This window comes from Salvelinus alpinus, chromosome 3 (assembly GCF_045679555.1).
Source record: "Salvelinus alpinus chromosome 3, SLU_Salpinus.1, whole genome shotgun sequence".
NCBI lineage: Eukaryota > Metazoa > Chordata > Actinopteri > Salmoniformes > Salmonidae > Salvelinus > Salvelinus alpinus.
Genome location: NC_092088.1, coordinates 23,732,370 through 23,749,936, shown reverse-complemented (window position 1 = coordinate 23,749,936; position 17,567 = coordinate 23,732,370). Strand labels below are relative to the sequence as shown.

General features: G+C 41.8%; 1 protein-coding gene across 2 annotated transcripts in view; it reads left to right on the top strand.

Annotated features, from left to right (window-relative positions):
- kctd5b (potassium channel tetramerization domain containing 5b) overlaps positions 1–17,567 on the top strand; it is a 35,663-nt gene that overhangs the window by 10,391 nt on the left and 7,705 nt on the right. Inside the window, exons 2-5 of one of the 2 annotated variants that reach the window (XM_071392176.1) lie at positions 11,010–11,118; positions 11,272–11,363; positions 13,769–13,864; positions 14,055–14,159. In XM_071392176.1, coding sequence (XP_071248277.1) covers positions 11,010–11,118; positions 11,272–11,363; positions 13,769–13,864; positions 14,055–14,159 — 402 coding nt within the window. The remainder of the gene's footprint in view (positions 1–11,009; positions 11,119–11,271; positions 11,364–13,768; positions 13,865–14,054; positions 14,160–17,567) is intronic. The other variant, XM_071392177.1, reaches the window with a different exon arrangement.

Here is a 17,567-nt window from a genome sequence, read left to right as displayed (position 1 = left end):
TACATAGACATGGAATCATTGGTCCCTTTTTAAAGTTATTAGTGTTCCACTATTAAATGTTTACATACTGCTTTACTCATGTGTATATACTATATTCTATTCTACTGTATTTCAGTCAATGCCACTTGACATTTGTCATCCTAAGTTATATATTCCATTCTTTTACTTTAGATTTGTGTGTATTGTTACATACTACTGCACTGTTGGAGATAAGAACACAAGCATTTTGCTACACCCTCAATAAAATCTGCTAAAAAGGTGTATGTGACCATTTAAAGAGAGGCGGTGCACTCTGTTTCAGCACGGACTGGTGTTGAGTTGCGCAGGAGCATGGGCCGGTGTTGAAGGGTGCAACTGCAACCCAAAATTCGGAGTTCCTGTATGTGGGCATTCCTGCATCTGCATCCTCTTTTTAAACTATGACTTTAGTACATGGGCAGGGGCGCTCCAGTACAGTAGATGGTGGTAATTCACCATAACGTTGGATGCCAACCGCTGATAAACCCCACAAGAAGAGGCAGGGTCGACAACGGTAGCTAGCTATAGCTAGTACACACCGGTAGAGTGTCCTTCGCCCCCGGGTGTCGGGCATTGTTTTCCCGCAATTCTGTTAACGGTGAGGGCAGGTGTTCGGCAGGCAGGAGCAAAGATGACTCCGGTATAAAGGAGGTGTAGGCGACAGTGTGCTAACTAGCGAGATATCACAGTGTCGCAAACTAGTAAGCTAGCACACTGTGTCCCTCCCGCCTTCTGTGCTAGCTGGAAACGTGGGCGACCGGTAGACTGTGTCCCCGCCTGTCGGGCACGGTTTTCTCTGGAACACGGTTGAGTTGATGCAGGAACGCCCCAAATGGAGGGCTGCAGTTGTACACTTGGGCGTGTCTGACACAAAGTAGCCAAACCAACTCGCAAGTTGGACAAACTTGTTGCTGTGATAACTTATCTATCATCTCATCTGGCAGTGTCTGTCTTGACTGCATTAACTCTATTTTTTTAAAGAAGCAAGCTAGCTACACTAGCCAGTTAAGTTAGTTAGCCAGCTATTGAGGCTTTTGCTGCGCTCCTCGCGTCCTTGTCTACAACTCATATTAAACAGCCTACCTGTTGGTTAATCATTGTAGCCTACTCGTTTAGCCAATTTAATTATGTAATTGTAATTCAATTTTAAATACATGGAGCCTCTTGACAGTAGTGCTGCTTTGATTGATCAACAATAACAAGCTACTCACAGGAAAGTGTGTAGGCTACCAGTACTTAGTGTGCCCCATAAACAGTTTTACTAGTTTTACTAATATTTTGTAATGTCATGGTCTATCCTTGTATGTATCAATGTCACATATATCATTTAATTTTAGACAAAGCCTTTTCATTGAAATGGGCCTAAAATGTTAGTATTCGAATACTTGAGAGTATTCATTTGACAAACATCTTTTCGGATATTTGAATAACCATGCCCATCCCTACTCTGTTCGTCCATCTGTCAGCAGCAGTTTGCATTTCACTTATCCCCTCCGCCTAGGGGGGAACAACTCCAGAATATTTTTTTGCTTGACTCCCAAAACACGCTGAAACGGCTGTGTGCGCATACACGTTCAAACCACCTCATTATTGCAGTCCTACTTGGAAGACAAATGTTGCTTTCTAGAGCGGACTGGCATGAGCATGATGCTGGCCATTTGCTTATTAACTTATAAAGGCCTATTTTGTTTGAAAATATGTGACGTGTAGGAACTAGAATATTTCTGCTGGGCGCAGCCTTGACAGATCCCATGGGATGATGCAGCGCACTCTATGCAGATAAGCCTGTTCTTTGCCGTGTTTATAGGCTATAGCCTATTCGGACGGAATTAGTACAGCGGCGGCCGCTGAATACCCGGTACGCGAGATGGTGGTTGTCAACAAAGCAGCATGACAGAAATGAATGCAGTTTTCGAACTACCGGTAGTTAATTTTGAAGAAATATAAAGTGATCTGTGCATTTGAACAACTTAAATACAGCTATTAAACTTTAGTATGTCAAAAACCGAATGAACACTGCTGCACATGCTGCCACTGTTTTGAACAGGATAGATTATACCAAACCGGCTGCGCCGCGTGCACTATCGTGCAAAAATTTAATTTGCCAAACTCTGAATCAATTACATTAATTTGGGGACAGATCGAAAAGCATTAAACATGTATGGCAATTTAGCTAGTTAGCTTGCACTTGCTAGCTAACTTTAATTTGTCCTATTTAGCTAGCTTGCTGTTGCTAGCTAATTTGTCCTGGGATATAAACATTGAGTTGTTGTTTTACCTGAAATGCACAAGGACCTCTACTCCGACAATTAATCCACACATAAAACGGCCAACCGAATCGTTTCTAGTCATCTCTCCTCCTTCCAGGCTTTTTCATCTTTGAATTTATATGGTGATCGCATCTAAACTTTTATAGTATTACCACGACAACCGGCAACAAAGTTCGTCTTTCAATCACCCACGTGGGTATAACCAATGAGGAGATGGCACGTGGGTAGCTGCTTCTATAAACCATTGAGGAGATAACATTCAGCGTGATCTGTGTCAGAAATGGGAACGACTTATATTTTGGCCCTTGGCGTCGCAGACGCTCGTTGGCGCGTGCAATAATTGAATAACATGGATTTCTAAATGTATTTTGTGGCGCACGTGACGTGTCTGGTCATGTTAGGGAGAACGCCACAAGCACGCAGATGCAAGTGAGAACTTTATCTAACTGGGGCTAGCTAGCTAACTTAATGTTAAAAAGCATGATGCGCTAACCAGTTAACGTTCATTCTGAAATAACTTCATATTTCCGGGTTAGTCATGAGTTCAGAAAGACTTGACATTGGCATGGGAGCTAACTATATAGCTGCTTAACAAGTTCTCTATTTCGCACAATTACTGTAGCTGGCTAATTAATTTGATCATGCTTTGATACACCTGGTTTTATGCTGTTATAGTCTGCACATGTTTGCCCTGTCACCTACAGTAGAACCTGACAAACCACATTAAAATTGCCCATGCTTTTTTGTCCTACTAGATCCGCGATGAGAAGGTTCTAGCTAGTCAATCCGTCGACTCTTGTTGGTTGTAGTTGTCTGGTTTCAGGTCCCAGGCTCCTATGATTTTTATTTCTTTACAAGTTAATTACATTTAGCTTTAGCTTCATCTGATAAACCAGATCTAGTCACGCTTAGGTTCTCATCTTCAACCTACGGTCACGTGCGGAAGTAAGCAGTCTGGTGCGAGAGACTCTTTGGGAGGAGACTAGAGCGGAGCTCCAGAAGTTCTGACTGAGTGCACCAGGACGGTCCATTTACTTTGTGCTGTTTGCTATGGGTAGTTCCCCCTCATAGCAAATAGCTGGCAATTCTCGCACGATCTGCACAGTCTATGCGCCCACTGAGGCGGAGCTGCGGCTGCTGGCAGTCACTGAGGGGCAGAGTATTAATAGTAAGTAACTGAACAACATATTTTGAACAATATATTTTTGTAATAGGAAAATGTGCGCATTGTACCGTACTTTTGAGCATTTAAAACACAAACCATGAATTCTCCAAACTGCCACCTGTAGTTTTTTTTTCTTCATTGAATTTGCACTTATGACACAAGCTTGGAGTGGAGGTTTTTGTAATTGGGCTTGAAGATGTTTCAAGGTCATGTCTAGACGATAGATAATAGGCTACACTAATAACTCGTGCTTGGCTGCCAAACAGCCTATATGTGTCCCCATAATATTTAAATTGTGGAATTGACATCATAATCATTATTTTAGTGATCCATGGTAGACTTTCGTCCTAATAAAGTGATTTTTAGCTGCTGAACAGTATTTGTGTTTGAGACTGGATGAGGAAGTGAATTTGCCCTTTCCAAAAGGTTTAGCTCAGTCGCTTTGCAATCTATTGCCTAGGAAATTAACAGCCAAGGTTTCATTAAATAAACTATAGGCACGATACTTCTTATTGCACATTTCGGCCTAATTAAACTGACATTTTGTTCCATTTCAATTCACTGGCACAATGTACACTGAACAAAAATATAAACACAACATGTAAAGTGTTGGTCCCATGTTTCATGAGCTGAAATAAAATATCCCAGAAATGTTCCATGCGCACAAAAAGCTTATTTCTCTAATTCTGTTCACATTTGTTTACGTCCCTGTTAGTGAGCATTTTTCCTTTGCCAAGATATTCCATTCACCTGACAGGTGTGGCACATCAAAAATCTGAGTAAATGGCATGCTCATTACATAGATGGACCTTGTGCTGGGGGCAATAAAAGGCCACTCTAAATTGTGTATTGTTGTCACACGACACAATTCCACAGATGTATCAAGTTTTGAGGGAGAGTGCATTTCGCATGCTGACTGCAGGAATGTCCACCACAGCTGTTGCCAGAGAATTTAATGTTCATTTCTCACAAACGTTGTTTTAGAGAATTTGGCAGTACGTCCAATCAACCTCAACTGCAGACGACATGTAACCATGCCAGCCCAGGACCTCCACATACGGTTTCTTAACCTGCGGGATCGTCTGAGACCAGCCACCCGGACAGCTGATGAAACTGGGTTTGCACAACGGAATAATTTCTGCAAAAACTGTCAAACCATCTCAGGGAAGCTTATTGGGTGCTCCTCATCACCAGGGCCTTGACCTGACTGCAGTTCAGTGTCGTAACAGACTTCAGTGGGCAAATGCTCACCTTTGACAACTGGCACGCTGGAGAAGTGTGCTCTTCACGGATAAATCCCAGTTTCAACTGTACTGGGCAGACCGCATGTGGGTGAGCGGTTTTCTGATGTTGACATTGTGAACAGCGTGCCCCGTGGTGGGGTTATGAATGGGTAGGCATAAGCTATGGACAACAAACACTTAATTCATTAATGGGAATTTGAATGCACAGATACCGTGACAAGATCTTGAGGCCCGTTGTCGTGCCATTCATCCACTGCTATAACCTCATGTTTCAGCATAATGCACAGCGCTGTGTCTCAAGGATCTGTACACAATTCCTGGAAGCTGAAAAAGTCTCACTACTTCCATGGCCTGCATACTTACCAGACATGTCACCCATTGAGCATGTTTGGGATACTCTGGACCGATGTGTACAACAGCATGTTCCCGCCAATATCCAGTGACTTCGCACAGCCATTGAAGAGGAGTGGGACAACATTCCACAGGTCACAATCAACAGCCTGAGCAACTCTATGCGAAGGAGATGTCGTGAGGCAAATGGTGCATGAGGCAAATGGTGGTCACACCAGATACTGACTGGTTTTCTGATCCACGCCCCTACTTTATTTATCTGTGACCAACCGATGCATATCTGTATTCCCAGTCATGTGAAATCAATAGATTAGGGCCTAATGAATTTTTTGTTAAATTGACTGAATTACCTTGTATGTTGACTTTTTATATTTTTGTTCAGTGTAGAATAGTTTAGCCATACTCATTGATAGGCTAATCCTATACTTTTGGTGAATTTACGAGGCATTGTGAGATGCAGTATATAGCCTATGCTATATAACGTAAACTCGTACATCGCCTTGGTCCGTACAATTGCCCTTATTTTAGCACCCCAAAAACATAATACTTCCAGATCAACTGTAATGTCAATACCATTGTAAAGCACTTTCTCCCCTTTCCAACAGAATCAATTACATGACCTAAACACTGCCCGTTTCTGCATAATTCAAGCAGGCAATGAGCCCCGTCGGGTCTTCTTAAAAATGGGAAGCGAAACCAATGCGTGATAGTGAGAAGGAGAGATGTCGTGTGGGAAAATTGCTTTTTTTCACTCGATCTGTCCAACTTATCACCTTATCGCCTCTAAAAAAAATATATAAAACACTATAAAGAGTTTATATAATGTGTGATTACATACCTATTTGAAGGTTTGTGTCGAATTTGAATCGGGTTTTTAGGGCGGTGCTATAAAGTGATCTTAGAAGTAAACAGTCGGCTTTGAGAATGATGATCGCATGCAACGATGACGCAAAAAATGACTAGGTATGCCCCCTTACCCCCGTCACTGTCCATTTCTTGTTTTTAAAGGATGAGAGAAGTGCTACACCTGGTGGAGAGAGATTGTAAGACAGAAATAGTTGCTTTATGCGTGCTGTACGTTACGACATGACACGATGTAACGGAGAAAACGAAACAATGTTTCTTTCAACTTTTCTCCAATACTATAGAGCCATTACCATGTCGATCAACGCTTGAATAGAAACCTAGTTCACACCCCTGATTTTGAAGTCAACACAGTCGTTACAGTTCCATTCGTTTTCTTTGTAGCCTCGTTTGAATGTTGCGGTTGCGCACATTTGTATGGAATGGGGTGAGTTTACGTTACTGTCTGCCTGCCCCCTTCTCTCTCGCTGTGTCGCCTGCTCTTTCGCTTCGCTATGAAAGATGAGTGCATGTTCAGTCTTCGGTCTGTTGCGTGTAGAGTAGTTTACGCTAGCCTACTCATTGATTAGCCCCTACTTAATGAACTTGCGAGACATTGTTAGCCAAGAAATTGTGAAATTCAGCTTTTGATTACCAATGCTCTGATTGTCTGCATGGTGGCCTACTTGTCTAGTTATGCCCTTCCCCTAAGTTATTTGCTGTGAAAGAGGCAAGAGTTTGAGTAGTTGCCGTTGGCTACTTCCGAGAACAGTCTCCTCCGTTGCAAAAATGCTGACTCCTAGCCGAGAAGTCTTCCTAGCGGAATCTATGCTTGACACCCAGAAATGGGAGTCGACACAGGGAATCAACGGGCAAGGAGTCGAAGAATCAATTATTTTGGAGCTGACTCTCTCCACCACTACCTCCGCCTCAGCACTGTTTTGTCAGTTTTTTTTTTAAAGCGTCCTTATGCGTTTCGTTTCTCTTAATGCTCCATCACATTCCATTGCGCTCATCTACTAGCACCGTTAATCTCCATTACCACACATTCCCTTGGATTTACTGTTCTCAGTTCCTTTCATATTGTCATTTGTTCATGCAAATCTCCTAATCTCTCAATAGCCTAAATCAGTGTGTTTTTGGGTGGTTTGCCCAAACGTGAACAGCTGATCATAAATGGAGCAGCCCAGCCCAATCCCCTGCCTAAGTGCAGATTGGGCTCTCAGGCTAATGCACTACATATCCCTGTCTGCCAGCAGCTTTGACTAATAGCTACCTTCAATATAAAAAGAGCTATTCCCATCAACCATAGTCAGCCCTGTAGTCAACACCTTTCAAAAATGTTTATACATGAATTCATTTTGCACATGGTTGAGTGCAAGGCAAGTTAAAAAAAAATAATAATAATTGGAGTCACTTCACATCCCTTCACTTGAACAGGAAGCACCAAAGACTGATGGCTAATTCAAGTGCTCTATTTTTGGCGATGCAGCATTGTGTTTACCACCTCAGGAAATGAGTGCCTTGGTCTTCAGTCACCTAGGCTGATGTGCTTCAGAAGGAGCTTTGCATTATTCATGTTGACTGGAGCCTGTTTTGCACATTGGGGTAAGCCAGGGAGAGAGTGTGTGGTAGTACTCACATGCACGGTCACCACAACTAAGATTCTCCCAAATTCTTGTTTCCAGAGGGAACTGCATCTATATTTTAAGACTCTTCTTCCTGCTTTTATTTTTTTGAAATAAATATTGAAAAGTATTAGATAATCACCTTACTTATGGGTCCTTTCTGCCACATAGCTCTTAGTTGATTTTTGACAGATTTTTGTGCACAGTTCTTGGCTAATTTAAAATAGTTGTTCTACCTGCACTTTATCAGCCAAGTATACTGGGTCAGACGTCAGGTAAGTTGTGGATGGTCCGCTATCTAATGACTTCAGGACCATAAGCTTACAGGACCTCATCACTTTTTCCTTTGTTAATATGAGATCAGACTACCCCTCTGGACCAAATGCAGGGCCACTCAAGTGACATTCCAGCTCTCTGGTTTTGAGAGCAACATCAATATTTCAAGAATTCCATTGCATAAAATTCTTGTTCCTTTCGCATCTAATTCTTTTGATATTCCTCTCTATTTGCCTGCTGAGAAGGCTTTCTCCACGTGCGTGAGATGTGCGGCCCGCATTTAGTGCTAGGTTCACGCCTGAACACTGGGAGGGAGGCAGTGTAAATATTTAACACTACCAGCTCCATGCTCCTCCACTGTTGCCTTCACACTGCCACGCTCTAAACACCATGCCACAAATCACCAGAACCAGTGACAAGTCGACACCACCGCAGGGCACTTGCAAAAATAGGCTAACCATGGATGACTGTACATGCCATGGATGACCGTACATGCCTTGGTGGCCCGGCCGCATGGCGATGGAACACTCCAGAAGTTAGCCAGCTCAGTCGGTCGCGTAATCGAGAAGCAGTAAGCTGTGTCTCGGTCTCCCTGTCGACTGATGGTTTCCGAGGCAGAGTAAATATTTTACGTTGCGCCTGTTTCTCCTCTACAGGAATATTCCCCACCCAGAGTGCTTTGGACAGGAGTGATTTTCCCCTTTGCCAGCCCAGCCATGATGGAACTTTTAACGGCCTCTTATGAAGGGAAAGCTTTCAGGGGCTTCTGAAAGGAGTTGTTCATTTTAGAACTTGAGACATTAATCCGTCATAAATTGTTCAGCTAAATGCACCGGCTGTGAGCCTGGTGAATGTGTGCCTTGAAAATGGTGGAAGAAGAAGAAGAGGGGCGGGTGGGGTAAAAACTGTTAAAAGGTCAGACTTCTTTGAAAATATGTACACGCACAGTACCAGTCAAGTTTGGACACCAACTCATTCAAGGGTTTATCTTTATTTTTTACTATTTTCTACATTGTAGAATAATAGTGAAGACATCAAAACTATAAAATAACACATATGGAATCATGTAGTATAAACAAAAGTGTTAAACAAATCAAAATATGTTTGAGGTTCTTCAAAGTAGCCACCCTTTGCCTTGACAGCTTTGCACACTCTTGACATGTGCATAACACTAGGATAGGCCACTTGTTCAGCTCAGAGCTGACACGTCAACGAGAGACTGAAACAATGTACAGATATAGCAACACAGAGGCATGCTTCTAAATCTAGGTGGCCTGTCCTTAAAACTGTCTATGAACCTTCATTGCTGCACATCAACAAAGTACAAACATGGCACAGTAATCTTTTCACTATGTACTTGAATCTGTTTTAATTTAGCAGGACTTAAGTTATTTTTTTTGAGGTGCCGCTACACCAGAAAATGAGTCTTATTAACTGACCTATTTCTGTTCTCCTGTACTTTCCACCTGTAACTATGGTTAAATTAATGTCTGTAGAAGAATATTAAGGAACTGATGCGCAGAGCATTTGGACTAGTTCATAACCCATGGGGGTCCAGTGGGGTATTTTTGCAGTGGAAAGGAGGTCAGTCAGCCATGAATCTTCAGGTTCAGCACCTTAGAGAATGCTCTGAGACAGTTTCTCATTATTGGAAAGACCTAATGGGTTTAACAACGTTTGATGGCAGTCTATCAATGGCGAAGGAAGAGGTGTGTGTGTGTGTGTGTGTGTGTGTTTGCCTAACTTTGTTTGACCAAGGCCTGGAAAGTATGAAAATGAAGCGTGTGTTGTGTAAATTATGTTGGGACAGCTGCCAGCCCAGTGCCTCAGCTAATTTGTCTAGATCGCTGAGGCCAAGTACTAAAAAGTATGCAAACTCACACATCCTGTTGCATTAACGAGATTTGCGTTACATTTGTTTTGTGTTTCCCCCACCCCCCAATTTTTTTTTATTTAATTTTTTTTATTGGGGGGGTGAATGACATTCACTCACCATTTCCCTTTTAATTTTAACTTGAATTATCTAAAAAAATATATATATTAGTCCACCGAGAACAGGATTTTAACTGCAGATTGCTGACAAACTGTCTCAATGACTTCTGTGTTTTTCAATGGAATGAAGAGGGTGGTTGTGTAATTAATTGGTTCCGTCTTGTTTTGCATTGAAGATGGTACAGTCGTGTTTTCCCTCTTGGTCCCCTCTGTGGATTCAGTCTCCTGTTCCAAATCTCATTCTGTTCTGCTCTAATTGTTTCAACAACCCATTCCCCCAGGAAACAAAGATTTTTTTTTTTTTTTTTATATATATATTTTTTTTAAACGCAGTACTTATAACTAGTGGGCATTCCTATAAGTACTGTGATTTAGGACATCCTGCCTTTATGTACATATCTACCTCAAATACCTCATATCCCTGCACAGTGTTATGGTACTGGTACTCCCTGGATGTAGCTCTATTCTGGTATTTTATTCCTTGTGTAACCATTATTTTTAAACTGCATCATTGGGATGGGCTCATAAGTAAGCAATCCACAGTAGTCTACACTCATGGTATTCGGTGCATGTGACAAATAAAATGTTATAGGAATATGGTAAATACCATATTCCTATAAATAAAATGTTATAGGAATATGGTAAATACCATATTCCTATAACATTTTATTTGTCACATGCACCGAATACCATGAGTGTAGACTACTGTGGATTGCTTACTTATGAGCCCATCCCAATGATGCAGTTTAAAAATAATGGTTACACAAGGAATAAAATACCAGAATAGAGCTACATCCAGGGAGTACCAGTACCATAACACTGTGCAGGGGTACAATGTATTTGAGGTAGATATGTACATAAAGGCAGGATGTTCTATTCACTGTACTTACTGGAATATGGGAATGCCCACTGGTTATGAGCTCAAGAGGATCAAACTCTGAGTGCTTCTGGGAATAAAGGCTAGAAATGATCGTTGACGGCTGTGTGTGTGTGTGTGTGTGTGACTCCTCAACACTTGCAGGGATTATGAGCCCAGTAGCTTCCTCCATCATTCATATGGGCTTATGTTGGGGTTTCTGTTTCCTGATATATGCAGTGTGGTTTTGTGTGTTCTAACTTCTGTCCAGTGGTTTTCCTCTCTTCACTCAACTCAGTGGTCTTCGTCCGACAATGGTGAACTGTAAATCTTGACTTAATTATTTTCTATCTGTTCCATTTACAGGATGACACTGGTGCCTATCTCATAGACAGAGACCCCACATACTTTGGGCCGGTACTGAACTACTTGAGGCATGGCAAGCTGGTGCTCAACAGGGAGCTGGCAGAGGAAGGTAAGACTAGACATGTGAGATGAATGTTGCTACTTATGTGCACAGTGAAGCTGTTGGTTTCCAACGTCAGCTCTTAAGTATCCTCTGTAGCAGTCTGTTTTTATTATGTTGCTCATTCCTGCCAGAATGGATTCTTAATGTGTGTTTTTGAAGGTGTCCTGGAGGAAGCCGAATTCTACAATATCACATCATTAATCAAGCTCCTCAAGGACAAGATCAGGGAACGAGACTGCAAAACATCACAGGTAGGTGAACTTCCCAATCGCACGCTATTGATTTTGTATTTCTTCAAAACTCTTATCCCTTTTGTAAGGATACGAATCTTTTGACCGATGGTTAAAATAAACTCAGCAAAAAAAAGAAACGTCCTCACTATCAACTGCGTTGTATTTTCAGCAAACTTAACATGTGTAAATATTTATGAACATAAGTTTCAACAACTGAGACGTAAACTGAACAAGTTCCACAGACATGTGACTAACAGAAATTGAATGTGTCTCTGAACAAAGATTTGCCAGTTCTTGCTGTGAGATGTTACCCCACTCTTCCACCAAGGCACCTGCAAGTTTTCGGACTTTTCTGGGGGGGATGGCCCTAGCCCTCACCCTACGGTCCAACAGGTTCCAGACGTGCTCAATGGGATTGAGATCCGGGCTCTTCGCAGGCCATGACAGAACACTGACATTCCTGTCTTGCAGGAAATTACGCACAGAACTAGCAGTATGGCTGGTGGCATTGTCATGCTGGAGGGTCATGTCAGGATGAGCCTGCAGGAAGGGTACCACATGAGGGAGGAGGATTTCTTCCCTGTAACGCACAGCGTTGAGATTGCCTGCAATGACAACAAGCTCAGTCCGATGATGCTGTGACACACCGCCCCAGACCATGATGGACCTGCCACCTCCAAATCCATCCTGCTCTAGAGTACAGGCCTCGGTGTAATGCTCATTCCTTTGACGATAAATGTGAATCTGACCATCACCCCTGGTGAGAGAGTACTGCAACTCGTCAGAGCCGAGCACTTTTTGCCAGTCCTGTCTGGTCCAGCGACAGTGGGTTTGTGCCCATAGGCAATGTTATTGCCGGTGATGTCTGGTGAGGACCTGCCTTACAACATGCCTACAAGCCCTCAGTCCAGCCTCTCTCAGCCTATTGCGGACAGTCTGAGCATTGATGGAGGGATTGTGGGTTCCTGGTGTAATTCGGGCAGTTGTTGTTGCCATGTACCTGTCCCGCAGGTGTGATGTTCGTATGTACCGATCCTGTGCAGGTGTTGTTACACGTGGTCTGCCACTGCGAGGACGATCAGCTGTCCGCCCTGTCTCCCTGTAGCGCTGTCTTAAGCGCCTCACAGAACTGACGTTGCAATTTATTGCCCTGGCCACATCTGCAGTCCTCATGCCTCCTTGCAGCATGCCTAAGGCACGTTCACGCAGATGAGCAGGGACCCTAGGCATCTTTCTTTTGGTGTTTTTCAGAGTCTGTAGAAAGGCCTCTTTAGTGTCCTAAGTTTTCATAACTGTGACCTTAATTGCCTACTGTCTGTAGAAAGGCCTCTTTAGTGTCCTAAGTTTTCATAACTGTGACCTTAATTGCCTACTGTCTGTAAGCTGTTAGTGTCTTAACGACCGTTCCACAGGTGCATGTTCATTAATTGTTTCTGGTTCATTGAACAAGCATGGGGAAACAGTGTTTAAACCCTTTACAATGAAGATCTGTGAAGTTATTTGGATTTTTACGAATTTACTTTCTTTTTTTGCTGAGTTTGTTAATTATGTAGATAATCCTTTGAGAGAACCAGTGGTCCAAACCTCATGTCTATCATAATCCATTCAAAAGTTATTGGAGTGTGTACCCTTTTTAGGATGGCCAGAATTAGGGTGACTAAATCAACGGAGGCCAGAGGAAAAGAAGTGGTAAAGTTTTACGTTGCATTAGTTAGGCTAGATTCTGTGAAGAATTAAGGCTACTGGTACCTGAGAGGCTCACTTTCCCATTGAACTAGTAATTTTTCTTCTCAAATCCGCAGGACATAAAACAATAGAGGTAAGATGGATATTGGTTTTGAGATTTAGTATTTTCATATTTTAGTGTACGCTTTTTATATTCTTAATACCTGTTTTTCGAAGATTGCTCACAAAAACAAGTGTTTATCTGTGAAATGTCAACGGAGCACTGAGCTTTTTATTTTCAAAGGCTTTTACATTTAATTCAGCTCGTGTCATGCTAATTTAGCTTTTTGCGACCTGCGGAAACAACTGAGGACGACGGCCATAAAATGTAAAATCCTCAAGTTATGAGAAACCTACACCACAATGTCAAGAGCTTGGTGCTTATCGGATGTATTAGGTTACGAAATCTGACTTTTTGTATACAATGTTAATGATAGGTTAAAAGACCCAACTGAACGATTCAGAACATGAAGAATCATATTTGTCTTGGTAACATGTATTTTAGGAAGTGACATTTCATCACCAAAGCACGTTTTCACCCACTCTGGGCAGAGGTGGGTAGACACCCTACCCTTTGGGATTGCTGGCCTTTGGCTGTGAGTGCACTGTTAATCAATGCACCTGCTCCATCGTGTGTGTGCGTGTAGCCAGAATTCACTCAACTCGAATACCCTTTCGTCTCCCTGCTCTCTCCCCAGGCTCCAGTGAAACATGTGTACCGGGTGCTGCAGTGCCAGGAGGAGGAGCTCACCCAGATGGTGTCCACCATGTCAGACGGCTGGAAGTTTGAGCAGGTAACGCTGCCTCTCGCCACGAGGAGCCAAATGTCCTCCTTTTATTTGTACTTCCCTCGACCCATAATCCTCACATCGCCCAAACAATCCAATTCATGAATTGGAAATTAACATTCAAAAAAACTGTTACATTTTCTGTGTCTTATACGTGATCCGGGCATCCCTCTGTGCTCTGATTTGGTTGTTGCAGCTTGTCAGTATAGGTTACGGGCGGGCCCAGCAGTCAGAGTTTCTGCTGATTGTGTCAAGGGAGGTGAAGGGGGAGGAGTCTACTTTCCCAAGCCACAGCGGAGAGGTGTGTCCCACAATGTTCCGTCCACGGGCTGGTCACTGCATGTCCCCTATGTACCCATTCACAACCCTTTTGGCCTCTGTCCCAACTCTATGAACAGAAGGCAGCCATTTTGAGTTGATTTCAATTTTAAGATGTGTACTGTTGTCCAACAAAGGACCCAAATGAACACAGCACCCTTTCTATGTCTGTGTTTGATTATCCCCTTCACATTTTTGTTTTCAGTTTGTTGGTTATATGCAGGTTGTTCCACAAAGAGCTATTGCTATTTTTATAGAAATTGTGTGGCAATATGGAATTTTAAAAGCCAGTTATATTATATGAAGTGCCCTTTTTAATATAGACCACATCGAGAATTTATTAAGTCAGATTTTTATGTGAAAAAAGGCTTGCTAAAGTGCACAAATTCAACCCTGTCACTTCTAGGATGATTTTTATCCCACTTAATCCCCAAAATAAAGCCCTAGTTATTTTGTTGCTTTGACAGTCATTTCTGAAGATTATTTATTTCATGTGATTCATTTACGTCTGTCCCTCATTTTAAGGTCAACCCTGTTACGTGAACTGAACTCTCGTTTTTAATATGGTGGAACTATTCCTTAAAAAAAAAATCTAACATCTAATAGTCAAATCCTAGTGTAAAAGCAGGTGAGCTGGTTCTACTCTTTGGACATTTTCCAGTGTTCCACTCTTTGGACATTTTCCCCCTGTCACAAAGGGATTTATGGCTGATTTTTAAGAAGAAATCATCAAACCTGTTTATTCTTTTAACCCATGATAGTTGATGAGAGAAGGAAGAGATTGAAGCCTGATTAGGCTATTCACCTTATGTAGCCCCACCCACTTGACCCAGTTCCTGATTGAACGCTGTTGTCTTCCACCTTATGGCCTATTCTGGCCCATTGACACACTGCAAACCCAGGGAGAAGCAGTCGCTAAATATAAATCACACTTTTCCAAATTATTCATAGAATCTGAAAGATTGATTATTAACATGAGGAAAATTATATATTTTTTTAACACTTAATTTAAACGCTGACATTTGTGCAGTTAGCATTCCCATAGACTCAACATGGATGATTAGCTAGATAGCCTGTGAGGATAACAACCGTTATTTAGTTTAAATACGCTATTTCCCTTTTCACTCACAGAGCAATACTTGAAAGGATGAGTATGCTAGACACGAATACCATTGACAAAAACAAACTCTTACCCAATGTAAATGCCACACACGAGTTCCTCTTGGGGATAGATCCAGAATCTCCTCATTGCCGCCCATCAAAATTAGCCTACATTTAGGTTATTGTTTATGTATTTCACACTGTGTTGAGGTAAAAATCTGAGTATAATGCTTGTGTGAATGTCAACCCCAATACTTGTTCATGTCACCATCAACTGCATTACACTCAAACTAATTCAACTACCACCACCGATTTTTCTGTATGGCTAGCTATGCTACCAGCTTATACAAAACGGGAGTTAGTATTTAGCAGAGATTATTATTTTTTAATAAACCCGAAAAGGACAACTTCTAAATATTATGTAGGGAAAACAGACAAATATATCCTAATCGGATTTTACTAACCACACTGTGTGGGCCTGTTGGAACACATAAATCATGATGGATTTGACTGTTTTTGATTGGGCACCAATGACGGCGTCCTTGTTCTAGCCACGACGGTCTGCGTTCCATTGATCTCTTTACTGCATGTTTGCCGAGAAGTTTCTCTGGAGATAACATTAGGTTGTTTTCGATCTCTTCTGCCACATAACTAACTAGGTAACATCCATGTTTTAGTATGTCATTGCTGTCTGATGAAAACCTCCGTAAGTACATTTTTGCCAATTTTTATTATTTTACATGTAGTGTACATTGAGGTGAGCAGTAACTCACCTCAATGTACCCTGAATATTTCAGAACATTCTAGGACCTGGAAAATATATTCCAAATAGCTTCTTGAAATTGTAGGTTTGTTAATGGTCAAATATTGATTTTCTTTCTTCTTAATTTCCTTAAGTGTCTGGAAGATGAGAGGTTTTCGTCAGACTGCGACAATATAGGAATGCTAATTTTGGCATTTTTCCGGCATTAAAAACAAATGTTTTTATTTCAAGAAAGAGAATGAACATCTTTCAGATTCAGTGCATTTCATTAAATAGTTTTGACCAATGAAATTTATGAAATTTATATTTAGCTCCTCCCTGGATTTGCTGTGTCAATGGGCCGCAAGTTGGAAGACGATGGCAACAAACTGACTGCGCACTTGTTGCCAGGCTAAATAATGTGGATAGAAAGTCAATTTTGACCTTAGTGTCAAAATGATTCATTTTGTGACACTTTAGCCTTCTGAAATGTTTGGACTTTGTCAAGCAATTAGTAACAAAAAAAACACAATTTACCATGATTTCCAGGAGGAATGAAAAGTAATATATTTTGTATACTAAACAGAAAATGTTGACTCAATAGGGCACTTTGATACAAGCACCAGATTTGGCACAGAGGTAGATGTACTGCATGTACCCTGAAGAGATATAGATATGGAGCCATCCAGATTTGGCCTTTAGGGGGGTTGGCAGCCACTAAAACTAATATAACTCAAACATTTTAATACATATTTAGCTTCTGTTCACTCAACTTGGTATGGAAAACATTGATCTTTCAAATGCAAAATTGGCACTAAATGTCTGATGGCTCCAGCGTGGCCATCTTTGTTTTCACATATAGTCCTCTTTAACCAATCTTGGTCCTCTATTCACACCAGGGGTTGGAACCGGTTCAAGGAACAGAACTGAAAACCTGGGAACGAAAGTGATCTATATTGTTCCGGAACAGAACTGTTATTTTAAAAGCATTGGAACTGGTTATTAACATTCTGGCTTTTTTTCACCCCCACAAACACCACAAAGTGCCTATGCAAAGCCCTCACTCTGTCACTCAAACTTATTCCAGTGTCTGCCTGCAAGCTAAAAATGTGGAGGCTACCTGCCCCGCTTGTTAGCTCGCTAGCTAGCTCTGGTCCAGTCTCTGAAGTTAAGACATTCAAAGTTTCTCAATAGAAGCCGCTCCTCCGTAGGTATAATTCTGTTGGCCTAATTCAGATAATGCATGTCACAACAACAAGATGCCCAGTGCTTCAAGCCTCCTCCACCGTCTCCCTACCCGCAAAATTGTCACGTCTCGCGCCCTACACTTGTCGGTCCAATGCATGTAAATAGCTTGCCCGCTCCATAGCAAGCTGCTCTATCTGCGCTGATTGAAGTAATTTACTGTTGAGCTAAATGTAAATTTGAGGTTTTACAAAGGAACCATATAAACCATAATAGTTTTTTTGTGTGTTTTTTCCAAACCGGTTCAGAACTTTATTTTGCTGGTCAGAACAGTGGAATGGAACTAATAAAGTAATGGTTCTG